The sequence below is a fragment of the Micropterus salmoides genome, unplaced genomic scaffold (assembly GCF_014851395.1).
Source record: "Micropterus salmoides isolate LMB-PRFRI ecotype aquatic unplaced genomic scaffold, ASM1485139v1 Ms_hic_scaffold_18, whole genome shotgun sequence".
Taxonomy (NCBI): Eukaryota; Metazoa; Chordata; class Actinopteri; order Centrarchiformes; family Centrarchidae; genus Micropterus; species Micropterus salmoides.
The window spans coordinates 20828422-20854965 of NW_024040928.1; the positions used below are offsets into that span (position 1 = coordinate 20828422).

General features: G+C 38.2%; 1 protein-coding gene across 10 annotated transcripts in view; it reads left to right on the top strand.

The window, feature by feature from the left end:
- lama2 (laminin, alpha 2) overlaps nucleotides 1-26544 on the top strand; it is a 224143-nt gene that overhangs the window by 124847 nt on the left and 72752 nt on the right. For 6 of the 10 annotated variants that reach the window (XM_038726304.1, XM_038726303.1, XM_038726305.1 and 3 more), the window contains 12 exons: nucleotides 1151-1257; nucleotides 1738-2010; nucleotides 3070-3250; nucleotides 8209-8345; nucleotides 10071-10202; nucleotides 11161-11265; nucleotides 13288-13431; nucleotides 19939-20115; nucleotides 20282-20467; nucleotides 20740-20858; nucleotides 21193-21310; nucleotides 22856-23008. In XM_038726304.1, the coding sequence (XP_038582232.1) occupies nucleotides 1151-1257; nucleotides 1738-2010; nucleotides 3070-3250; nucleotides 8209-8345; nucleotides 10071-10202; nucleotides 11161-11265; nucleotides 13288-13431; nucleotides 19939-20115; nucleotides 20282-20467; nucleotides 20740-20858; nucleotides 21193-21310; nucleotides 22856-23008 (1832 nt within the window). The remainder of the gene's footprint in view (nucleotides 1-1150; nucleotides 1258-1737; nucleotides 2011-3069; nucleotides 3251-8208; nucleotides 8346-10070; nucleotides 10203-11160; nucleotides 11266-13287; nucleotides 13432-19938; nucleotides 20116-20281; nucleotides 20468-20739; nucleotides 20859-21192; nucleotides 21311-22855; nucleotides 23009-26544) is intronic. The other 4 variants (XM_038726308.1, XM_038726312.1, XM_038726309.1 and 1 more) reach the window with 1 other exon arrangement.

Consider the following 26544-nt stretch of genomic DNA (forward strand, 5'->3'; position numbering starts at 1 on the left):
TCACCCTATTTACAACCAATCAGAGCAGCAAAACATGTGACTTTTGTAATCTGGGCTAGGGACACTCCTCTGTCAGTCATCATATCAAACCCGCCCCATATTAGATAAACAGTTGGGATTGGCCGAACCGAACTAACGGCTAGAAATCTCTCTGAACAGGAGGGGGGCCAGACGTATATCTTCATCATAGCAAGTTTTAGCCATAATTTAAGAATTAACTGGGCGATTCGGAATTTCACACACGTTGACTTGGACGAAACAATGGGAATAAAATTATTTGCACAGTACGAGCTTTATTACATCTCAACATTTCTGACTTTTACTTCCTGCCTCATTCTAAATTTCAAAAGTGACTGCAAACAACATATTTGAGTGTGGCTAGCTAATCATGACTCTGTGAGTGAGTTTCACCTACAGCTCATAAAAACAAAAGCACCACATTTTGCAGTATGTAGCTATACTCTATAAGAATCAATTTTCACATGGTTATTAAGAACATGTGTACCTGTTAAACAATATGTCTTTGATAATCCTCCATTAATCACTTCAACAATGCTTATTCACTGGAATGACACATACTGTATGTATCATCAATGTAGCATTTAGTCCAAAAATGCACTAAATGTGAGTATGAACAGACATACAGACTACAACTTGACTGGTCGGTGGATGCATTCAACCGTTTTGTTTTTCCTGTGCAGGTGTGCGCACTCCATACCAAATTTTCAGCAGAGCAAACAAGGCAAAACAACATTCTAAAACTAAATGAAAAAGTGATTGTGTCCTCTGTTGCAGCCTTGCTTTGTCATTTGACTCATACTGCGTGTTTTTATATACAAAATATAATCTGGCAAAACTAAGTCAGCCCACTACACGGAAGAATCTATTTGGGGAAGGGAAGATTTTCTCCAAAGTGCAGTCAGCAGGATATTAAAGTGCATATCGACAGCTAATCCTGAAGAAGACCTTAAGCTGGATCTAAGCTCTTAGCCAGCCTATTGTAGTGTAAAGAGAACACTCTCACCAACTTGTGTTATTGTTAAATCAATATAATCAATATGTGTTATTATATGTTCTCATGTAGAAATTCTGCCATTAGGAAATGATAATTGTATGCTGTTTTCCTCTCCTCTCCTCTCCTCTCTTGCAGCCTGTCAGTGCCATACTAATGGCTCTGTATCTGAGGTCTGCAATAAGGAGACTGGACAGTGCCAATGCAGAGAAAATGTGGTTGGACGCCAGTGTGATGAGTGCATGGTAAGTATTCTGACGGATGCCAATAATCTTTACAGATATTGCCAATATGCGTTGGCACCATTCCTGTGTAGACTTTTTATTACTTATTTTCCACATACACAGCTCTGTTTCATTGGTGGCACTAATTCTACTCTTTTTTTTTTCTTGATGTAATCTTGCAATATCATATGTGTATAATGGGCTACCTGTGTTCTTGAGTGTTTTAATCCCAATTACATCTATTGAGATGATGCTCTTATTTGTATTACACTTTATTTTTCTCATCACATTACATCAAATGTGTTTTTTAGTTTAACAGCAATGTGGTGGGAAGCTGGTTGGTCAAAAGCTTATTTATGTTCCTTCAAATTATAACCTAATACAATTTTATTTTAAACTTTTTTCTTGTACTTTCAGTTTGTTGTTGTTATTTGTCCCGCTCATTCTCATTGGTCCTCTATCTGTACCCTCCTCCACATCTATGCACTGTGATTGGTCCAGCCTAACTGCTGGTGGGATGCTGAGCGTCAGGAGTGTATGCCCTGTCGCTGCAGCCCTCATGGCTCTATTTCTCAGCGCTGTGATGTTGAGGGTCGTTGCATCTGTCGCCCCGGTTTTGTGGGCCGGCGCTGTGACTTGCGGCGCCAGGGTTACGAGAGGCGGGAGACGCGGAGGCCGGTGGAGCACATTCCCATGGAAGCCCTGCAGCAGAGATGGGGGGGGTCGTCCCGCACGGGGGGTTGTCCCAGAGGGGCATACAGGCCTAAGACAGGGGTAACACCCGCTGCATGTTGATGACAGTGGTGTGTTTTAAGTAGCATGGGTGTGTTTACTTGGTGTGCAAAAATGTTACAGATGTACAGACATTCGTGAGAAGAACAGGTTTAAGACACATATTACATGTGTCAAGCTTCACACTCTTTATGTTTATGGATGTGATGGTTTGAGGGCAGAATTTTTAAATCACTGCATGGAAAGGGAGGTGTCTGTCACATGTGTTCTATGTAAGGGTTTTACTAGCATGGCTGTTTCTGTGTCTTTCTGTGGCAGACATATCCATTTGAAGATGCTGCTGAGTGTAAGCAGTAATGCATCATGTGTTAGCATACACAATATGAGCAATCTTTAACACATTTTGAAACCAATGAGACCAAAAAATGTCACCTCTTTCGGTAATTCAAGATGTTTGTTGCTGAATAGGTGTTGTAAATGTCATTCTTTGGCAAATCATGATGTTCATAAATTTTTCAGAGGTAGCCTCATTCTACATTCAGGAAGCTAATTTATTTTTGTTCATTTTTAGCTGAACTACACCTATTTCACCTAATTTAAATATTTCTCTCTGGCAACATTTCAGAAGATTTGTTAATAATGTCTTGGTCAGCATACTGTAGCTACAGGGGCAGTTTTAAGAATGTCTGGGTCCAGTCTGATGAATCAAAATGCATGGCATTGTTTTATTTTCCTTTTCAGCAACAAGGAGACATTTTCAGACTGTCAGGCATTCAGAGGCCCCAGTTTTTAGTTGTCTACTTAATTTTTACTTAATTAAGACAAAGACAATATGAAATTCACTTCTCTCTTTATCCCAGAATAATACCTCGAAAAGAATCAAAAATCTTGAAAAGATTACAAAGTCACAAATACATAATCCTTTGTTCGCTCTTCTGTTTCATTAAATCATCAGAAACAAGTCTTGCATCTCATGTTATTGTAACCTATTAATAGAACTTTAAGTTGCTTGAGTGTGTCTGCAACTTGTTTTACCCCTTATACCTTTTCCCAACTTCATTTAAAACCCCTTTTTCCTTGTCTGTAATTGTGTTTTTCCAGCCTCAAACTCATGGCATCACCACAGGTGGAGTGTGTGTCCCGTGTCACTGTAACTCGTTTGGTTCTAAGTCATTTGACTGTGATGAAAATGGTCAGTGTCGGTGTCAGCCAGGCGTCAGCGGACCCAAATGTGACCGTTGCTCACGAGGATTTTTCAACTTCCAGGAGGGCGGCTGCACACGTAAGCATAGACAGTGGGGTAGAAGGGGGAGAGGAAGTGGGCTAACCCTGGCATCAGCCCACAGAACAAAATTATACCATCCATGTGAAATCCTGACAACATCAAAGCATGTAGATTTGTCTTGTGTTTATGAAAGTAATGTCAGCAGTTGCAAAATGCTGTCCTTATTGAACTGCTGCTTGGTTCTTTCTTTTTAATTTAAAGTTTACGCAAATTGTCTGCAGAGACATTTTACTGAAAAAATGTTTTGTCAAAAATGCACACGTTATAAGTTATAAGCGGTTTTACAATTATTACAATTATATTTATAATTAATTGCAAAGCAAAATCTTTTTTTTCTCATAAGCAGGACAAAGCTGAACATCATCAAAGCAAAACATGGCAAAATTGTTATGAATGTGAGCCGCTGGCTTTAGTTAAATGAGTTCTGCTTTATGTTTCAAAATATGGTACTTTGTCAGTGTAGGCATTTCTTCCTGTTCCAATTTCACATGGATATAATACAGTTTGCATCTATACTGTAACTTCACAGTACTTAGTTTGAAATATCATCAGTTTTGTGCAGAAACCACAAACTTCCTATCTTGTAAAAGTCAGACTCACAGAAATTATGAAGAACTCATCATTTCTTTGCCATTGATGATCATGTATTTTTGACATTGCACCATGTTTTAGAAATACTTATGCAATTTTCCCCAGGGTTATAAAACATGCATCTTAGCAAAAGCTATAACTATATCAAACAACGCACCCATCCATACATACATACATCCATCCTCCATCATACTATTTAGATGATGGAGGGAACAAATGAAAGATGGGAGGGAGATCTGTAAAATTAGAGAATCAAGACGTATTGTGTCTACAAGACAGTCGAAGGATGAAATGTTGCTAAGAGAAACTAGCTGCTGATTGATATGACCATCTTTGAAGGTTGAACACAGAGAATAATAATGATTTGACCCATAAATTATGGAGCTAAAAGATTTCTTATTCATCTTGGCTAGTGAACAAGCAAAACAGCTGATAATTATTATACTGTGTGTGAAGGATGTTTAAGGGACAGATAATTTAAATGAATCAAATCGAATTTTGTCAAATTTACCGGGAAATCCCTTTCAATAGAAATGAGCCTCATCAATGAGCCTCATCAATAAATGCTTGGTAAAAAAAATGAAAGGATATGAGAGACCTGTACACAACAATGTATCACCAGCGAACTGATCAAAAATTGTACATCTGAAATCAGTTAGCTGTTTGTTGCAAGATCTGAGGATTTTCACTATAGTTGCCTGAGGGTGTGTTACGTCATCTGAAAAGACTTTCGTTTGAAAAATTTCTATTCCAGCTCAGATTCTTTTTCTAAAGGAATGTCTTCAAATTATTAAATCCTATGCCCTAAAAACTTGGCATCCCAGGCAGCAGGTGCAGCAAACTTGTGGTGCCCAAAATGAGGATTAAGCATCCACGTAACCCAACTAGGACTATGAATAGCTTTACCCACAAATCTCCTTATGTAATATATTATTGATGCCAACCACTATTGACAGCCAAGGAGAACAGTAATAGGTTAGCCAGAAACCCTGATCATACAGCAGAAATACAAGATAGGACTGGGAATTATTTGCCTTGATTCATCAGGGAAAAATATGCTGGATTGTTTTTAATGTTCCAGTGAATTTACTGCAGGCAAGTCATAATAGAAAAATGACAGATCAGATCAGATGAAACTTATAAAAATAAAAGAAAGGTAAAAAAAAAAAAAAAAAAGTACATAAATTAATCAGGTGCCATTCCATTAAGTTTCAGGAAACTTCTGTAGCATGTCTAAAACTAGCTATGAATTTTAATAAATTTATGAGAATACCCAATTATGAATTTTAATATTCATAAAATATAAAAATCTCTCGTTTCGGGGCACCACTGGAGTTGTTATTATCCTAGAGTCTCCGGACCTCTAGGTAGCTTTTAATAATAATTATATAATAATAATTATATATAATAATAATATAATAATTATTCACTAGTGATCAGTTATTTCGAATATAATCATTCAGTTATCTTAAATCAATCAGTCAGTCTCATATCTAAAGGGTCAATTCTCTTGGCAGGGACGTGGAAATAGTCAACACACAGAATTCCTTGGTTACAGTGAATTTAATAACTAACTAAGGTGATATAAAAAGGTGGTTAAAATACATCAGGGAAAATAAGCAATGGCTAAATGAGAATGGAGGTTCGATTGTGGGAAGCATTTGACTCATACGGCAGAGGAGAACTAATGAAAGTAAGCTACGAGTTTAAGAGTTAAATAGACAATATTAACACTATGGGACATCCCTGACCACAGAATGTTTTGTTTGGTCTTACTGCTTGTCGGCGGCCTGCTTTGGCCTGTTGTACGGGTCCCACGCTAGCTGCCCGATCCTGGCTTTTTGCTAAGGATTCTCCGGGGTTCTCCGTGTCTGAAGAAAAACCTCAAGGGTTGAGCCGTCCTCCGTCTGGCAATTCGTCTGTTTTCAGGTTTCCTTCGTTGCCGCTGGCGAGACCACGTGGCTTGGTCTGACCTCGGTGAAGTTGGCTCGACGAAAAAGCTTAAAAAGGGAACTTGGTCGTTCCTGAATTAGACCAGTGTAACTTAACGGACTGATAACTTTAACAAAACAAAAGAAAGAAAGAAAATAAAACAAGTAAAGTTGCTGGAACTGAGGGACAAATCGATGTTGCGGCACTTCACGTGTGTAGCTTCAAGCAAACAAAGGCTTCGTTGCGCTGGTCGAATTCTTAGGGCGTTGCCGGGAGAGGCACGCCGGATGCGTGCCGAAGCGTCCAGAGAGCAGAGCGGAAGACCAGAGCACGAGGAGAAGAAGAGAGAGAGGGCAACAATGTGTGTCGCTCTTTTGTTGTCTGGTTCCCCAGGGGGCGTTTCCGGTTTCCCGAGGGACTGCCTTTCTAAAATTTTAATGTATATAAAAGAAAAGAAAATCTATTTGCGCGTATTATAATCAAATATTTTCCACAATCAAACCTCAGTGGTCAAACAGTTGTACCGTTCTAAGTTAAGCATTTGGTAACAGGAAAACAATTGTCAAAAATATTGGTCATGATAAATGAGTGACATTTATACATTAATGGCGTTTCCGACGATGGTATGTAATACTTATTTTGTCCACTTGGGGGAGCTCAGGTTACATGAGGAAAGCTTAGATTAATCCAAAAACAATCTTTCCTTAGGAACTGGGAGGTTATTTAGCCTTAAATTCAAGCCGGCAATTAATAGAGTATAGTATGACATTTCTTTATCATCATTTCTAAAGGAATTGTGTGAGAAAGTATTGTGAACAAGCATAAGATGAAGGAGTGTCCTGAAAATAAAAACACTGCAAAAGTAACTTATTTAGATTCTTTTCAGCAATAATATCAACAACAGATAGCAACAACATGGTAACATATCTACTCAAAAAGAGGCAAATGTAATCAAGTAACTAAAAGATTTAATTAAACAGTTAATGCTTTGAGTCTTTGGAGACTGCAGTCTTTGTTTACACAAAGTTCAGGACGGTCTGTGGTGCTCTGGATTTTGTCACCTGGGTGTGACTTGGAGTATCCCTTTGATGGGGTAATGAAACACAGAGCAAGAGCAGTTGCCACGGTTACGTGTGTGTGGGGGGGCAGTTTAGGGTTTCCTGCCCCCCTCCAAGGAGAGTTCCGATAGGCTGTTTGTAATCTCTGGTTAATTTCTTTGTCATTTTAACAATTCAGGCACAGAGAGGCTTATCTCGGCTGTTGTCAAAGGTGGCCAGTTTTACGATCAACTGCTCATGAATAGCACTTAGTGAGAGTGACCTCCACCCCCATTCTGTTGGGGTCTCTTCAGCCGTCTGTTGAAAGTTGATCTCAACCCCCCTGCTCCTCTCTGGGAGAGGAAAAGAGGAATTTGGAGTAGCTCCAAATTTATTTAATATAAAATGCACAAATCCACACTGTTGTCCACTACACTTCATTAATTCAATCGATTTGAAATATTAACAAAATAAAGCAACTCTCCTGCAAAGATGACTTCAAATTTCATTAACATTAACATTTCAAATCAACCAGCGTACTTTACACTGCGGAAAAGAGAGTCCTGTGTCAGTGGCCATTGTGTTTTCTGAGGAATGGTGGTAATTGAGTGAAGATTCAATTGGTAGCTGGTAAATTTAAATGAATAGCACTGGGGGATTATGGGTGTTACTCTAAACAAGTCTTTATGCATTAACTCAATAAATTACCCTTTCAGCTTCCTATAAGAAACAATTTTATGATGGCTAGTCCACAAAAATTAATATTCACTCAGAATTCACCTTTATCAATCACCATTACCCATAAACGCAAACACATTATGTGTGTGTTAATGTTGTGAAATCCTGTTGTTGTTGATGTATGGTGAATATGCACTGCCTTGTAAATGTGTCTTTACACTACAGTGTTATTCTCCGTTTCCTGCCCAGAGACTACAGATGTAAATTAGCTTATGGCTAACTCTGGTACAGTGAAGAAGCTGTGCGCTGTCCCTGTCAAACAAACAAATAAATACATATAAAATAAATCTAATAAACATTTCCACTTTTACTTTTGTGGAAGGTGTCATATAACAGTTTGACAAATTCGCAACAGTCCATTTTTGTGCACACGTTTAACAAAATGTTTCCCTCTAGGTTTAAGTGTTCAGCAAAATGTAGCAGGCTCTCGCTCCTTTTTTCAACACATTGTTTTTATTTCTGTTTTTAATCTGCCAGCCAGCATGTCATGTTGTGAAAGAAAAACTGTGCCATTGTTGAGAACTAGAAGAAATAAGTGATGTTAGTTGATATTTGTTTTTTTGTTGTTGTTTTTTTTGCAGGTAAACCACTTATTTGTCTTTAGGTTATTCAAAGCCATTTAAAATATACTTTCGCTCCTCTCCTTTCTTCCTACAGCGTGTCAGTGCAGTCATGTGGGGAATAACTGTGATGCTAACACAGGGCAGTGTATCTGTCCTCCAAACACTATTGGTGAGAGGTGCGACCGCTGTGCTCCCAACCACTGGGGCCACGATATCATAACTGGATGCAAGGTAGGCGGAAGGTGTATTTGCAGGGCAGTTGTGTTAACCTTGTGTTTGTATATCCTACAGTAGTTGGAGTGACACGTGGAGAGGCTTAGCAAACACACGGCACACGTGCTGTGTAAAAAAAGAGATTAATAATTGGTCCATTTGACAAAAGTTTTGCAGACAATGAAAAACTGAAGCTTACTGAACCTCTCTGAGTAATTCAAATTTTTCAGAAATTATTTGAACCCTGTTAGTGATGAGTAAATACTTTAGTTTCTTATATAATGTTCTATATGTTAATCAACATAGACTTCGTTTGTACATACTCAGTATAGTCTAAATAATAAGTTACCACATTTTACAACACACAAATACAACACAATTTATTACCTTACTACCATAACCCCAAAATGTGTATAGTAAAGGTAAATACACTATAAACAGGTGCTTATTAAAACCAGATAATATCTTGTGGCCACAAGGTAATTAGAATTTATTTTTGGGCCTAGGGGGACTCCGTAGTTTACACATGTATAAGTCTAAGCTAATTTGCCTTTTTCTAATACAGCTGTTTACCACTTGTTGTTTTCCCCACTAGCATTTTTGCAGTTACATCTCAATGTCTATACATCCTTCTCTTGTTTTTAGCTCCATTTCACCTGCCCCCCCTTTCTTATTTTCCTTCCTCCACTCTTTTATGTGTGCTTCCTCCCATACTTTGTTCTCACATTATCACACTGCTTGTTCACACAGCCCTTTGTCTGTATTCCCTCCTCTTTATCACCTTTCTTTCTGTGACTATCATTCCCAGTTCCTCTGCTTCTCTGTTTTGTAACATGACTTTGTGTTTTAAAAAATAATTGTTCTGCACTGGAACTTTCTCACCAAAGGGCCAAGAGGCAGCAATAACAGTAAACTATTAGATGTAGCAGTAGAGTATTAGCAGTACCTTTGTGTCCAGAGTCTTGGACACGAAGGTACTGCAAGACTCAGTTTAACAGCAGATTGATCCAGAAGAGTACGCCAGGACAACAAAGAGGGATGCAACAGATCTTAGTGGTACCAAACAAACATAAAAAGGTATAAAGACAACAGAACAAAGTAAAACACAGTGGAACTGAGCAAAATAGATACACACAGCAAATTCAGTGAGAAACATTTAACTATGAATTGTGAATATCATATTATACATTTGACCAATAAATACAAAATATCACTAAAAATCAACACTTATTAACAGTGACATACTGAAAGAAGTGATCTAACTCTGTGTTCAGTCTACACCAGCAGAGTTAATTCAGCACTGAAGATCTTCATTCAGCCACACTTCTCATTTCACCAGACTGGAATTTACAGCTTTTGCTTCACAGCACATATACCAGTAATCTATTTTTGTGGTGTTTTCATCTTTAATTGAGACATTTGTCAATTGTAACAACATCCAATGTTGGTCAGCGATTGTTTTTATTAAGAACGTTATTCTACCACTGCACTGTGGTGTTAATGGGTGAGTTTCAAGTGATTTCACTCCAGTTACACATACTGTACATGTACCTTTCCATGTAAAGACACAGCTGTCTTAATTCAAAATCATCTGTGAAGACATGCAAACTCATCTTTAAGCTCCATTGAAGTCAAATAAAACTATATATGTGTCTTGGTTCCAGGTTGACTGTTGTTTGCACAAACACACAAAGACAAATGTTTGCATTGCACTTGATGAAAAATCTCTGTTTGTGTATGCAGGAGTGTGGTTGCAGTGTGATTGGCTCAGTCACCCAGCAGTGTAACGTCAACACAGGCTGCTGCTTCTGTCGCGACTCCTTCAGAGGAGAGAAATGCAATGAATGTCAAATTGGATACAGAGACTTTCCTCAGGTAAACGATCCATGTCAACACTGCTAATACTACTATTTTTATCACAAGGTGTGCTTTTCTTTTATGGAAAGTAGAGAGATGATCTCTGATGGGACTTGAGCATTAGGGAGTTGAACGTCCCAGGAGAAGGGAGAGGTTTTCATAAACATGACTATTATGGATTTAATCAGCATAAAATAAACCACTCATGTGATGATATAAAACCTGATTTATATAAGCCTGATAGTGTCATCACATGAGTGGTTTTCTTTAGATCTTAATTTCTCTTTACAACAGAGACAAACTTTTTCTGTGTACCTGACTTAAAATGGAAAGATGAACAACATGCTGTAGATAAAATATACTGTAAGATACTGGCTACAGGTGTAGTTCAACAACACATGCGAGTAGGACAATTCAGAATGGTGACATTATTTACCCTTCATACCAATAGGCACCCGATTTACAAACTGATTTTGAAGAAACATAACATGATACTTGAATCACCTGACCACCAGAAGTAAAATTTTACTTTTCCACCAAATGTTCTGTTTCATTTACATTTTCTCAATTTGAAGACAACATACTTTTCAAAAAGAGACTTCAAAATGGCATTTATTGTTTATTTGTGTAGCTGTATGTAAGGTTGAGAAACGGTGAATAGTTTTTCATTAATAGCATGGGAACAGAATAAAAAAAAAATCAATGATCCTGTTGCAAAGTCAGTGTTGAGAGAAATTTCATGGTCATTTTTGGAACTCAAAAATAACTGGACAACTCTGTGTTTGGTGTTCGTCTGAACTTCAGTTGTTCGACTGACATGGGAGTGAGAAGATAATGGCAACATTTTCATTTTGGAGTAAAGTTTAATGGTTTGGTGAAGCATAAAGCTAGGACACACTCTGGTACTTCCTCTCTCAGCCTGCTGTATTGTTGATAACAGAAGGTTGGCATTGTCTGCATCCCCGTTTCCCCACAGTGCACCCAGTGCGAGTGTAACATCTCAGGATCGGACAGTCAGACCTGCGACCTGGAGAGGGAGGTCTGTGCCTGTGCTGATCGAACAGGAAAGTGTAGCTGCAAGGTACAGGATACTCTCACAAAAATACACACACTTTTACTTGGTCACCTCCCGACATGATGTCAGATGATGGTTTGGATTTTAAATGTCAATGCAGATTTAAAACCTATTACACTTGGTTCCCCATCCTTTTATCTGTGTATGTTTAGAGTAAAAGTGTTTTTTATAGTTTGCTTTTTATAATGTATATGTGCATGTGTGTTAATGTGTAGTTATTTAAGTAAATGCCATAGAACTGAGTAAGACATCTCTGCGTGAAGGCCTCCATATGCTGTCACACATGTACATACAATATATATCAACATACATTTTTTTCTTCTGTGTAGAAAAGTATGTATCATCATTACCAGATTTGTATACGTGTAAATATCATATATTTTTTGTTTATTGTAAAGCTTTTGCACATTGAATAACTTTGGGTTTGTGAGACTTTATAGACTAAACAAAAAAATAATTTATTGAAAAAATATTTAAATAAGTGAACTGATGATTATTTCTAGTAATGACATAACGACCTCCTTTTTATGTGACAAATGCTGAAAATGTAGAGTACTAAATTTGACGTTCTAGGTTCATTCACTATACCTTCAGTCCTTGTCCTTGGTTCTTACTCACTAACCTGCAGGACGTTTTGACAGAACTCAGCGTTAATTGGATGACATTTTGTTGACAGTGCTGTAAGCCTCTTCTTAGCAGGGAGAATGCTTAATACACAGCCCTGTCCACCATCCCATTTTAGACCAGTCAGCTCTCAGCATATTTACTCAAAACGTAAACAATTCGGTGCATTGAGATGCTCATCTCCACCCCAATTCAGCCAAGGCATCAAATGTATTGGTTGGGTATATTTTTAATATATAAAATAAGTGACGCAGTTCAAGTTAACAAATTATAAGTAAGTCAACTAAGTCTTGCATTGTTTTTAATTGTGTATAGTTTGGTAAAAATAAATGATTAGATGCTTTCTACAGTTGCATTTGTTTATTTTTATGATTGTAGTTTGTAGCCTCAAGTTCCACATAATACAACGTTCTACTAATCAGCTGGGTGTATTTTGCTGCTTTTAGAGCTGACCCCGAATAGTAGAAGATTCAATGCTTCGATGGGCGGAGCCTGATTCTGCTGTCAATCTCACAGTCGAAGCTTCGAAGCGGCATTATGAAAAGAGGATGATACCATTTCGCCGATATGGGGGTGCTCAAAGTCTGATAGAACTACCAGTTTTCTCCAAATAAGTTAATATACAGCCTATTATGATATAAATATCAACATATACTGCTGTATATAAAACATGTTAAAAGAAAGAAGCTTTTAATAAAGGTTTTTAAAGTGAGTGAATAAATCCAAAATTGTGACACAAACCCTTAATGAAGGGGTATCAGTGCGCATGTGTGGGCGTAGTGTGTATGTGTGTTTCTATGTGACGGTATGTATTGGCAGAAGAGGAACACTAGTTGAAGAGACATTGTGATCATTTGTCACCACTGATGAACCACACAAAGAATATTTTAAACAGTAGTTGAAATAGACCTGCGAGGAAACGCGACATGCATACAGTTGTCGACTGCATGGCACGCATGCAAAACTCGGCACAAGGCTGGTGCGAGCAGAGAGAAAATGGTCAACAATAAGCTTCAGTTTAGCTGCAAATGTACAGTGAAAGTTACACTGACGAATAAGTAGAGACTGCAGCTGTGCAGCTTCTCAAGATTAAAGTGGAGCTACCGTGTGTAACCCCCTTATACAGTCTATGGTGACATAGACCTGCACAATCGCCAACACACAGACACCTGTGATTCGACTATCAGTCGACTATAGGCAAGACTTGACAATTTTGATTCGACTACGTAAATACTTAGTCAGGGACAGCCCCAGCTGATTTCATTGTTTTCACACAACTTCCTTCTTCCACTGCTTGCTGTCCACTAAAGGAGAATTTGTTGTTAAATTAAATGTTAAAATGTTTCTTAATTATCACAACAGCTTAGCTCGCCTATGTTTGTTTGTCTGTGTTTGCAAATTAAGGTAAATGTGGAAGGAGACAACTGTGACCGCTGTAAGCCAGACACCTTTGGGTTGTCTGTGCGAAACCCGCTTGGCTGCAGCAAGTGTTACTGTTATGGACTGACACAGTCCTGTACAGAGGCGCAAGGACTCATCAGGATGTGGGTGAGTAGACATATATTAGTTGTTTTACTTCTTTCCCTTTAATGGTTAATGTTTAACAGAAGTAGCTTTAAGCATTTAGTCAACAACACTTAAGTGACCTTTAACTAACACCTCAAAATGTGGCCACATTGGCTTCAGTGAAAATAGAACCGGATGAATCTGTCTAACCATTCATGAGTTGAAATAAAACAACAGTGAACTGTGAGACAATTTAGGGATTTTGGTTACTGTTGTGAACTATAAGAAAATAAGGGGTGAGACAGTGTTGCAAAACAACTTTCTGGAAACTTTATTTAGACTCCACAGGTTGCCAGTCTGTATTGCCGTTCACTTGGGATCTCTCTGGCCTCTAATATGTTAAACACTTATCTGACTAGTAGGTTTCTGTAAGTGGTACTTTTTGTACACACTGTCTGTGCCAGCTTCCTTGCTGAAACAACACATTTGATAGCTGGCTGCCTACAACTGACCCTGCATAATGCCAATGTTTTAAGCTTCATGTTCTTTATTAATCATCATCTATGGACAATCAGAGGCTTGTTCAAATAATTAAAGTTATCAGATCTATTTTAGATCTAATTTAACTTTTGCCCAGTAAAAAATCAGTCATGCTAGTTTTTTACAGCCTAGCTCGTGGCGGTCGATGGGTGCTAGCTCAGAAATATAAAGAAGGTGGGCTAATATTTACAGAGATAGGATAGGTGTGCTGTATTTGGGAATATTGGCGCTCTTTGGACTGTCTATTGCACGATCACAATTCAAGGCTGGTGCCAGAGCTGCAATGATAAATCCATTAGTTGTCTAATTATAAAATTAATAATTAATTTTGATAATAGGTGAATCTAACGAAAAATTTTAATGTAATTTAATATTTTCTGGTTTCTTTACTCATCTATGAATTTCTTTGGGTTGTGGATGTCATCTTGGGCTCTGGGATTCACTGATCCCAATCCCTGACATTTTAGACCAAAAAACAAATTGATTTAACTGAGGAAATAATTGACAGATTAATTGACTATGAAAATAATTACTTTTTGTGATGATTTTTACATACTGTCCCTCCATACTGATTCAGGGGGAATTCTTAGTAATAAGAAATGTTGCTTGCTGTGTGATTTTCTATATTAACAAGGTTAAAGGAGAACTGGATGGGAGGTGTGCAGGGAGAGACATGAAGCAATGATGCTGTCATGTATTTTAGTCAAAAATCTTGCTCCTCTCTGTCATAACGTAGTCAAATTATACACAGACATTAAAGAAACGTCCATAAATATGCTTAGAAATCATAGTGAAAGGTGTTTCGGAACTTGCCTGAAACAAAATAAAGTTTTCTTCAGTATCAAAGTAACACAGTGATAGTTGTCTGTACATCCATAGGTAGATTGCAATTAGGAACTGATACTAAAATAGTTTCAGTAGGCATATGTTTATTAGTGCAAATTGACCTTTCGTTAAGCCACGCCCTGAATACGCAGCTCGCCATTTACAGGGCAGTATAGGTCTCGCTCTAACTGAGGTCAGATACTTTCATGGCTGCGCTCCATTGACTCTAAAGCAAAAGGCGTCGTTTTCTAGCTTTATTTTTTTGCTGTATTTTTCCAAGATATGGCCAAACACTGTTCCTGGGGCACTTGTAATAGTTACATTCGCTACCCAGAGAGGTTGAAAGGAGAAGTACAATTTATTCCCTTTCCAAAACCTAAAACAAATCTAGAAAATGTAGGCTGTGGATTGTTCCTAATGTAATGTTACTTAGCAAACGCTACCTAAATTACTACTGAATATAAATTTATATAGCCCTACTGTTATTGTAATTGCTTGTAATAGTGAAAAACGACCTACCCAGCTTTACAGTGTTCATTTTTAATATAGTTGTCCTCTCAGTCGTCAGGTGATGCAGTGGTTCTCTTTTAGGCCTATTCTCTGATCGGTAGGCTTTATCTTCTATCTTTATGTTTTTTCACATCAGTTTGAGAGCCTGAATACAACCTTCAAATGCACAATGCAACTGCAAAACTATCTGCTTCTTTCTGAGATCTATTTTTCAAAAAAATTGACAATATTTCTCCAGGGTGTGAAGTAATAGACAGAGGCAGTGCCGTGATAAAAATCCTACAGGTCCGACAGTTTGTCGGACTAAGTAACAGTAACTAAGGGGGGCGTGGCTTAGCGAAGGATCACTTTGTCAAAATGTGAAAAAAATATATAGGCCATGAAATGGGAATCAAAAGAGAACACCAGCCCATTTCATGAGTTTGTAAAAGGTCATGATTTCTCTTAATTTTTTTTCTGTTCCCAAATCAAGCCCGGAATGTGTAATAGGCCTATATATTGGTGTTAGCTGTTTCATCAGATGACTTATTCCATGTTCACACAAATTAAAATTTCACAAATCCAATTCTGATACTAAAAATGACTCTCTAACATAATATTAAAATCCTCAAAAACCTATTTGTAATGAGGGTTGGCAATAAACACAGGTCAAATTAGGTCACAGGTCAAAGGTCAAATTAAAATTTTGTGGCATTAAGTGAATTATTGACCAAATCATCAGGTCACACAGTTAAGGAAACATGAATGTCGGGACAAAATCCTGTGCCAATCCATCCAGTAGATATTAAGATATAAAACTAGATAAGTTAAAATGTTGGCCTGCTGGACGCGCTTAAGGAAAAATCAGGTGATCATCAAGGTCAGTAGACATCATCCTCCAGGGACTATAAATGTCTATTCTAAATTTTTATGGCAAACCAAAAAGCATTTTTTGAGATGTTTAATTCTTGACTAAAGTGGTGGGCCACAGACTTGCTTTACCATCTACAGAGCCGTGCCTAGCCTAGCTGTCGGCTGGCTTTAATATATCAAAATACAAACATGAGCGTGGACATTACAGATACCCGCTCTAAGTTGAAAACAGAGGTATTTAGCTATATCAGATAGCATCAGACAGTCAGCCAGCAAGTTAGCAATCAGTTGTTGAGGGGCAGCCTGTTTTTAATAAAGGCCCTCATCTCAGAAACCGTGGCCATCTGCAATGAACTGGCGTTTCCGTGGTAACCGTAGAGTTTTCTGATGCAGGGTGGCGAGAGGATTCATTTGAACGACAAACATTCACTTCATTTATTGTTGACAGAGAGACGGCGCAGAGCTGGACAGAGAGAGAGAAAGACTGAAAAAATAGAGAGTTTATTGGAAAGAGGGAGATTTTCTCTGAACCACTGAATCGTGAGATTACACTGTGGAGTGGGGCGCACACACACATGCACTCTACACAGTGCACATGCACTCACACACACAAACTTACACTACATGGGATTACAGGGAAGTGAGGGGAGAGGTACACACACACACATATTCTGCCATACACAGCCTGTTTTATTTTGATGGGAGAACTGTGTGTGATTGGACGAATATTTACTGGTTGTTAAATACCACTGTGGAGATCTGCACTAATATAATGCAGTAAAATCTATAAAGATCTGAGATAAGATGAAATCACTAATAAGATAAGGAAAAGGACAGGAAAATACCTTATTAAAGGAGAGAAAGGCGCTGCCCCTGACAAATGGCAGCATTTCCAACTAGATAAATTTTTCATAACGTATCCAGTCATAGAGTGTGAAAGTGAGAAATGAAGGAAACATTAAAACAAAAGCCTGAACAAGCTAATGTTGGCTAAAAAAACCACATGAACTCTTAACTTCCTAAAACATAGTCTCCAGATATGTAACTTGTTTTGTAATGTGCGTTGCCACTGCTCCATCTCACACACCAGGTGCAAATTTTTGCACAAGCATTATGGTTCTTTCCATAAAGATAATGTCATGTCTGGAAGTTTTACCTCTAAATAATTAAAAGCTATTATGTTTTCAGATGGATGAAGCATTGTTATGTATTTCATGTCTTATAAGAGCTACTTTGCACATTGTTGAAATGAAAATGTATAAACCCCTGAAATAAGAAGATATACTTTATTTATTTATTAATACTTTATTTAATTATAAAGTATTAGAGGGTAACTTTGAGATTTGCTATCAATCTGGACCTTATTTTCCCATGTTTTTGTGTCTATATGACTAATTGGGACAATCGGTTTTGGTATTAAGCAAGCTCGGTGCAGTAGGCAGCAGGAGACAGGGCTGCAACGAAGACTGTCTCTTCAAAGTATGTCACTAAAGTGCTTGTTTTTGCCGCTGACATGCTCATATTGTCAAACCACCAGACTCCCTTGACAAAAATTTTTCTTCTCTGGTTTACAGTTGACTCAATCTGATAGTTTGTGCTATTGTAAGGCTTTGACATTTTTAACTCTTTAAAACATTAAAGTCCTACAATAACACAAACTAACAAAAACAACAAGTCACAGAATAACACAAACTAACTGACCAAAACATTGGTAGACCAGCAACATGTTCTGTGAGGTACAATTACTGTTTTTATCAATGGATTCTGGTAGCTTTGTGTTACTGATAAAACAAAAGGATCTTACTCTTTAAAAAAGGTGTATCTCTGTAGGGATACTTCCCACGATGTTGTCAGAAACGTGTAACAACAATCTGAGCCTGTCAGTAGAAAAAAATAGCACTTTAGTGGACGTACTTGGCGGAGTGCAATTGCCCGTAAGGATTACGTTACAGCCCAGTCTCACTGCAGCACCTCGCTCAATACCGGACCAATTTAAAAAATGGGGTTGAGGTTGAAAAATACTAAAGTTACCCTTTAATTTGTAAACACTACATGAAAATAATAGATATACCTAATGTTTATATACTTCTTCCTCTAGATACTTTCCTATTCCATGTGTGGTTGCCTCCTTTTTATGCAGTGCCAGTATATTTCCAGTATGTCCAAGCTATAGTAACTTCATATATTTTAGATTCTGCCCACTCAACCAAAGAGCACTCTTCCATAATGCCTTAGATATTATTCACACAGATAAACAGATAAACATATCAACACTGCTGGACCATGGTGACGGGGAGAGATCCAGGCTTGAGCAGATGAATCTATTTTTAAATTGGTCCACTCGACTGCAACCCACAGTCAATAATAGACCTTGATATTATTCAAGTAATATTGAAGTATCAGCACATACAATGAGAGACACAGAGAATGAGTAAGAAAGGGCTATAAATTCTTCAGACTGTCTGTAATAACTCAAATATGATTTATGTGCCAGAGAGCAAGAGGCACCAGTTTTAAGCTATATTCAGAATGAAAATAAATTTACATGAGTTGACTTTGACCACTAATATTGAAATAACAACAAGAGCAATCCTCACTCTAGCTGAAATAAAAAGTAGCAAAAGTTGGCTTTATCCATAATTGGCAAGACAAATCACAACAACACAATCAACTTTAAAAGATAACACAATTGTAAAATTCCAGGACTTCTTATTGAAAGAATGTGCTATTTGAGAAGATGCCCCAAATGCACTGAACCAGTGTACAAAAAAACATCATACATTGTAAACTGTTCAGGTATGGCTTCACTAAAGCTGAGGAAGTGGAGTGATTTGTTTACACAAGATGTACTGCAATTGGATTTAAAATGCTATCAGAGGAAGAGTATAGATCATTGTCAATTAAATGACAGATAATTAGCATCAAACTTAAAGTGACTAGAATGCCTATACATCCTCAAATTAATTTGTCTTCTCACAAAAAAGGCTGCCACAGATGTTTTTGGTAAACATCCTCCTGGAAGTATTTGGAGATAAGCAGGCATCTAGTCATGTTCCAGTCAAATGCTTCTATAAAAGGTGCTTTCATTTGCCCAGTTTTTAGAGCTGCATAGATCTGTCCTCATTAGTTAGGGTCACAATCATCTGTGCCTTCAGATGAAACAAGACACCATGGATTGGAGTCTTAGACAAAAAACATTTGAAATCGATGGACGGAGCATTGTTTGTGTCAGCGTCATTAGGAAGTGAGGAAAAGAGGACATTGTGTGACTGAAGGAGAAAAGACAGAAACTGACACTGCACATATGACTCCAGGACCCATGTACTGCGTTATGGCATGTACTATATCTTATTTGTTTTAATTTATGATTAATCTTTCTACCCATTCATATATGTGCATATGCAATATGTTGCTCAGTGTTTGTCAAGGACTGCATGGTAATATATATTACTGCATAACAAATTCTGTGTCTGAAAGGTGTATAATTTCTGAGTCAATTACTTAATCCCAATCCTGCAATGCTAGTTAAAAATTATAAAACTCACATTTTTGTAACTGATAACGGAACATCCATTATTGGTAGCCATTCAACGCCTTATAAACTAATCATAGTACTTATACAGCAAACTCCATGTCTTAAGTATCCACCCACAAGCTCAGTACTCACAGTATTTATGTCCAGTACAATTTTATAGGTTGAAGAAAATACAGTATGAACAATTTCCAGGGAATCATAATATTCACTTCAACAAAAAGTATTTAGTTTTATCCACAAGGATCAACACATTACATTAATATTGTCATAATTGTTGTGCATCCTAGTTAACACTGAAGCCAGAGCAGACAGTGCTCCCCCTGGTGGATAAATCCAACGCTGTGGAGACGAGGAGAGGAGTGAGCTTCCAGCACCCTGAGATCCTCGCTCATGCAGAGCTGGTCACCTCAACTCTCTCTGAACCCTACTACTGGAAACTGCCGGAGCAGTTCAGAGGCTCTATGGTAGGAAACCTCACCAACGTTTTCAATTATCTGACCTTCAAAATATTAATATAGATTTTTATTTTTATATATTTTTATCCCAAATCAAGTTTGTCAGTATGGCAAAACTGTAAAATCAGAACAGTCTTGATAATGTCTTCAATCAATTCTCTACATCTTTCTTTAGATCACAGCATATGGTGGGCAGTTGAAATATGCAGTGTACTATGAAGCCAGAGACGAAACTGGTCCTTCCTCCTATGAGCCCCAGGTCATCATTAAGGGCGGTCCTAACCGCAATGTCTTGATGACACGCCACATTCCAGGACTCCAGATTGGTCAGCTCACGCGCCACGAGATTGACATGACAGAGGTACAGTAAGGCTTTGGATGAAAGTGGGATATTGAAAAATAACAGAAAAACTATTTGAATTTTGAGTTTTAGAAATAACTTAAACTGTTAAATCGCAGCTTCAAAAATAATAGACCTAAACAGAATATAGATTGCACTTAGTTTTGGCGAGCTCTGTCAGTCAATACAAACAGGGTCTATTACATTGGTAATGGACTGCAGTGGGAAAATTGATTCGTCAAGTGTATTTAATATTTGTTTGTGTGTGTGTGTGTGTGTGTGTGTGTGTACAGCATGAGTGGAAGTACGCAGATGGCCGGTCTATGACTCGAGAGGACTTCATGGATATTTTGTTCTATGTGGACTACATCCTAATTAAGGCATCACACGGCAACTTGATGAGACACAGCCGGTAAAACACACAACCGCACCACCGCATAGTGTGGTCCACTCTTAAACATGAAATTTGGTAGCTGAATAAAGAAGATTAACCTGTGGGAAAACCCCATTTTTACTGCAGAAAGATTACAACCTGCTGCAAATAATCATTATAGCTGTCTCTGGATATCTAGTACGATACATGAAAAAACATGAAAACAGGTATATTCTGTTTGACAAGTATCTTAATTTCAGAATTCAGAAACAAATCAGTGCCATTAGAAATACAAAAGAAGACAGTTGGAAAGTTGTTACCGTATTACATTGCTGTATTGAATTGATTGATGACTTCTCTTTTTCTATTCCAGTATTTCAGAAATCAGTCTAACAGTTGCCGAGGAAGGCAGACCAACCAAAGACAGTGAGGAAGCACATCAGATAGAAAAGTGTTACTGTCCAATCGGATACTCTGGACTCTCCTGTGAGGTGGGCGCACAACTCATCACATGCATGCATAAGAGTGCCACAGCATTTGCATGTGACTGTACTTTAAATTGGCAATTGATAAAGACATCTTCATCAGAGTTGTGACCAAGATAGTTGCTGAGAAGGCATTTTTACAGTTGAGAAATCATCTTTCAATATGTTGTTAGAAACTACGAGTGACGAGAAAAATGTTCACAATGTAGCCTGTGTAAAATGAATCAAGTTTTTCAAACTCACTTACAGTGTTTGTAATAATTGGTGTGATGAAATTACTTGCAGTTAAGCACACTACATTAAAAAGCAGAACATATAAAATATCAAAGACATTGCAACCTCTTGGATCTAACATTACAAACATTAATCACAGAGTGAGCTAAACTGTCTCTCCCTCTCAGTGCTCAACAGAATGAATGTTTTTATTTTTTGTCTGCAGCCTTCACACTGAGAGAGAATGTAAACATGGAGGTCACAGACTCTGCTTTCAATAGTATCTCACAAGTTTCCAATTTACATTTACTTCAGAGTTTTAAGCCTCTGGATGCCTTTCAGACTCTCCTGGCTTTTTTCTCTCGTTTTTTTCTCTTTGCTTAGCTAGGATTAAGCCTCACTGAGTGTCTCCACCACTCAGTTGTGATTTTGTCAAAGCAATTGACTTTCAGCTGCGTCCAGCTACTTCTTAAGCCACAGAAAACATATAGCAGTGACTCAATCTAAGTTTAATGAGGATTTTGTGGAGACAGCTTATGATACACAAAGGCAACAGTTCTGAGCAATTCCACTGGATGGCGGCGCCTGAGAGTCGTTTAGGTATTATTGTGTTAATACATGAGTTGCCTGGAAACTTTTAACTATATTTTTCAACCTCTGTTTTATTTTATCGCCTGCTACTTGGAGTGCAGAGCAGCAGCCATCTATATTGCTGGGGAAAAAAATTAGCAGTGTACATAATTTAGAAGCTACAGATACTGTTGAAAAAGTGCCAAATGGAAGCCAAATAGCAAGCGGTAGCTAAACTTGAAATGTTCAGGTCGTAGAGGTCTTGGCTGACAGATGGCCATTCTATTTGTAGCTGCCGTCGTTGTTAATAAAGTATTTTTAAACGGGCGTTTAGCGCTAGCAGAGGGAACAGATGGCTCTTTAAATGGACTCCATTAATTATTACTGAACAGGAGAGAGAGGGAGAGAGAGTTACCTTGCATCTGTGTGTTTGTGTGTGTATGAATCCATGTTTGTGTGTGTGCACTGAGCGGGTATGTGAGGCTTAGTGCTTCTGTGTTCAAAAGTTACTGAAGGGAATAAATCTTAATTGTGCGTATGTGTGTGAAAGAGAGAGTGGTCAACAGTTGCCTTGAGAAATAACAATTACGGATATGTGTATAGTTGTGTAGAACGTGTGTGTGCGTGTGGTTTCCAGTATGGTATCATGCAATGTGGCATGACACTGGTAAACTGGATCTTGTATTTCTCTCTTTCAGCTTTTCTAAATCTCTACTCTAATTAGCTCTCTCATCATTTATGTGTCTGGCTGTCTCTCTCTGTGTGCAGGAGTGTGCTGCAGGTTTCTACCGTCTTCGCGCCGGTTCCCCAGCATCTGCTCCAGCGTCTAGAGTGCCCACCGCTGCCGGCATGGGCAGCTGTGTTCAGTGCCAGTGCAGTGGGCACTCTTCCACCTGTGACCCTGAGACATCCATATGCCAGGTAAATGAGTGTGTGTGTGTGTGTGTGTGTGTGTGTGTGTGTGTATCTGCCACTGGAGACCCTTTTACAACCATATGCCAGTTAGCTACTGGAGAAGAGAGTGAGGTGGACGAGAGAGAATAAAGTGTGTGTATGTGTGTGTTGGGAGGAATGTCAGGTACTTTAATTAGCCCTGCAATAATTAACGACCCCAAGCTTATTCATATTTCGTGTAAATTTCCTCTCCCCTCGATCTGACCCAAAGCGACATCCTTACTTTTGGAAAGAGGGGAGAAGGTGATTTAAGCAAAAGATATACTAATTAGAAACAATAATGCAATATAATCTGACCTTAAAGTTCAACACAAAATGTATTGAACAGTTAGTTTTGGGTAAGCGCTGTAAGATTGTTGATTTTCTTATTTTTCAGTGTAATGTCTTTATTTATTTAGTGCAAGGGTCCATCCACCATGATCCACCTTCACATTTGTTGTGATAATGTGTGTTTGCAAGATATTTCTGCCTGCATGTCTGTACATGCCAGTTTTTAGCAGTCAGTCACTTCCAGCCTTTTCACAATCTGGTCAGTTATGTAGTGATTCCCCATCCGAAGAGCAGTTGGTCACATGCTGCCCACAGGTCTTCAGCAGCAGACTGAGAGGATCTCACTGCTTTGCCAGGATTGTACCACGGAGAAAAGTGTTCATACTGTCAGAAAAATCTATCAACCGAAACTTATTTTGGACACCTGATGATAAGCTATTTAAGTATGCAGCTTTATGTGGTTAGAACACCACTGCACTGAATAACCAGTAAGATAAATAGGTATAAACATAGGTATAAACATGAAAGATGCTGGCAGCTGCATTCTCATGCAGCCATTTTAGATGAATGATACATTAAGTATTTTTTGGAAGTATATGACGGGTACTGCAAGCAGCGCACGTTCTTTCATTCAATTGCAGTACTATTGCAACTTAACTTTTTGGAAAGCAGAGTTGTAAACCACTAATACCACCAAGCTTGAAGAGCATTTATGTAAAATGTTTTTTCTGTAGTCTTCACTCTGATTAATTTCATTTGAAATGTAACAGCTGCAATCAAATACACTGTCTTATTCTTAAAGGAATGTTTTTTGTTTGAAAGTATGGATTTAGACTTAAATTAGCATCAACACAGTCATGATAGACACATGTTGGCTGAATAATTGTGCCTCAGTATTGATGCCAATGTGTTCTTGTCTCCCCTCCTGTGTTCTGCCTTTTCTTATTATATTTATTGTTGTTATTTTTTTCTGCTAGTATCTCCTCTCCTCTGTCTCTTATCACTCTCCATTCTTCTACTTTCTTCTATTATTCTCTTCCTTCCTCTACTCCCCCATATTCTTCTGATTCCCCTAAATTCTCTTCCCTCTCATCCTCAGTTATCCTTTGTCTTATTTCACCACCCTACCATTCTCTCTGTTTTTCCTTCAGTTCTCTCATTTTTCTTTTCCCCAGACTCCCTCCGAAACCCCCTCTTTTTCCTCACCTTAATTTCTCTGGTTTTGCCAATTTGTTTCTCTCTTTTTACTTCTCCTCTCCTTCTCCTCTTGTTTGATTTCTGTCTCTCTCTGCCTCCCAGCCATTTTTTTCCTCGCCCATTTCCATCTTGCTCTCCATAACAGCGTCATTAGCATTTTCTAACCGAGCGGGCTAAATTGAAAATGCTAAACGAGTTTGTTTCTGGGGTAATTAGCAGGAACGAGGAACACAGGAAGTTAATGGAAATGACTTGCCTCGTTAGGAGGCAACTTCCTGTTGCACTGATTGAAGTTCCCATTTTCAACAAACAAAGCGAACACATAAGACAGAACCCTGGGGATAAGAAGAGCTGAGAGCTTTGTGTTTGTGTACAGTATGTAGTACATTTGTGTGAGTTTCATTGTGTTTCAATCTATACGGTGTGTACATATTGTGGGGCTATACTGTATATTTAACACACTGTATTTTGACATAGTATCTGTCAGAATAGTATAAATGTAAGTATGAGTAGTTGTACTGGGTGTGGGTGTGTGTGTGTGCACGTGTTTGGCTGTATAATAAGCATAGCCAAAAATAAGCTGAAAATAAACACAAACATTTCTGGATATGAAAATATTTTTGATACATTTCTGGTTGTGTGTGTCATCGTACCCTTGTGACTACCCTCATAGCAACAGGTGAGCGAAATCCTGCAAAGTAAATGAGTATTTAGATAGATGGCCTGCTCTTGAGGAAAGAGGCTTATTAAACTCTTTGACGTGTGAGATCGCACCTGTCAGCTAACAGCTAGCTGGCCCCTGCTGTGCACAATCTCGCAGCACCTCATCATGCTGGAGTGGGACTGGGCCCAAAAAGCATTCATTACTGTGTGTGGACAGCTACATTTCCTATCTGAAATAGTCAAGGCTAGATATTTCTATGCGGGTGCGAAGGCCCTAGAATGGCTCAGAAACTGTGGGTGGTGAAAAGAAATGAATAATGACTTCCCCGCTGCTCCGGTAGAGATGAAGCGCAAGCAGCTGTGATCACATTGGGTAATTCCCAGTGACCGCATGTGTGAATCTGTATGCATGTAAAGATGCTAATTTCTCAATCAACTTTTTCCTGGTCAATAAAAGTCAACTGATGGCTGTTTTTCATCTGTTTGTCTTGGTAGCAAAAAAATAAAAAATCTAAGAGACAGGCAGCTCCTGACTTTAAAAGAGATTTGAACTGAAATTACCTTTCTGTCAGCATGTTGTCAAACATTTCACTGTCTCTGAATTTTTCCACCTTACAGCGAAGCACACCACTGATCGAAAGTGCTACTATTATCCAAAATTGTGAAGTGAACTGACATGGGGTAATGATAGCTGCATGCCACTATTTTTTTATACTTTTGATCTGGTGTCTGTGTACATCAATCAGTGGTCCCAGGATAATTATATCACTCACCAAAAAAACAAGCCTCCCCAGTGCCATTTTGTCAGTAATCAAGAAGAAGATGATGGGTGCCCCTGTCTGTCGTCCTTTCAATTACTCATTGTCGACTTGAGACAAGTAGGCAATAATTTCCTCCAATCTGTGATTAGAAGATCTGAAATGCTTAAATCTCAGCATACATGAACTGGAATAGATTAATTTTGTTCCACAGCTGTCTATAAACCACTCAAAAATAAGGGTTATTTTCTTGCTCAAGTAAATCTTGTGTCTCATTTTCATTGTGCCAGTGGCAATATTCAAATACAACTAGCAGATAAAAGTGTAGCTTAACAGCTGTTAATTTAATTAAAAAATAGTTTGCTTTTTAAAAAAAAAAAAAAAGATGAAAAGCTTTCTGGATAAGCAGCAGGAGTTTTTATAATTGTGTTACAGCTGCCTACATTATGCTCACACAATCAAATTCTGCATTTAAAACCAACCACACACACCAAGAACTGCTGGCTGGAGGATGATGGACAATATAACACCTACACATCAGGGTTAGAGTCATGGTGCTGTTTGAGAATGAATGGAAGCCAGTGCAGCGTCTTCAGCAAATATACTTTCATGTGT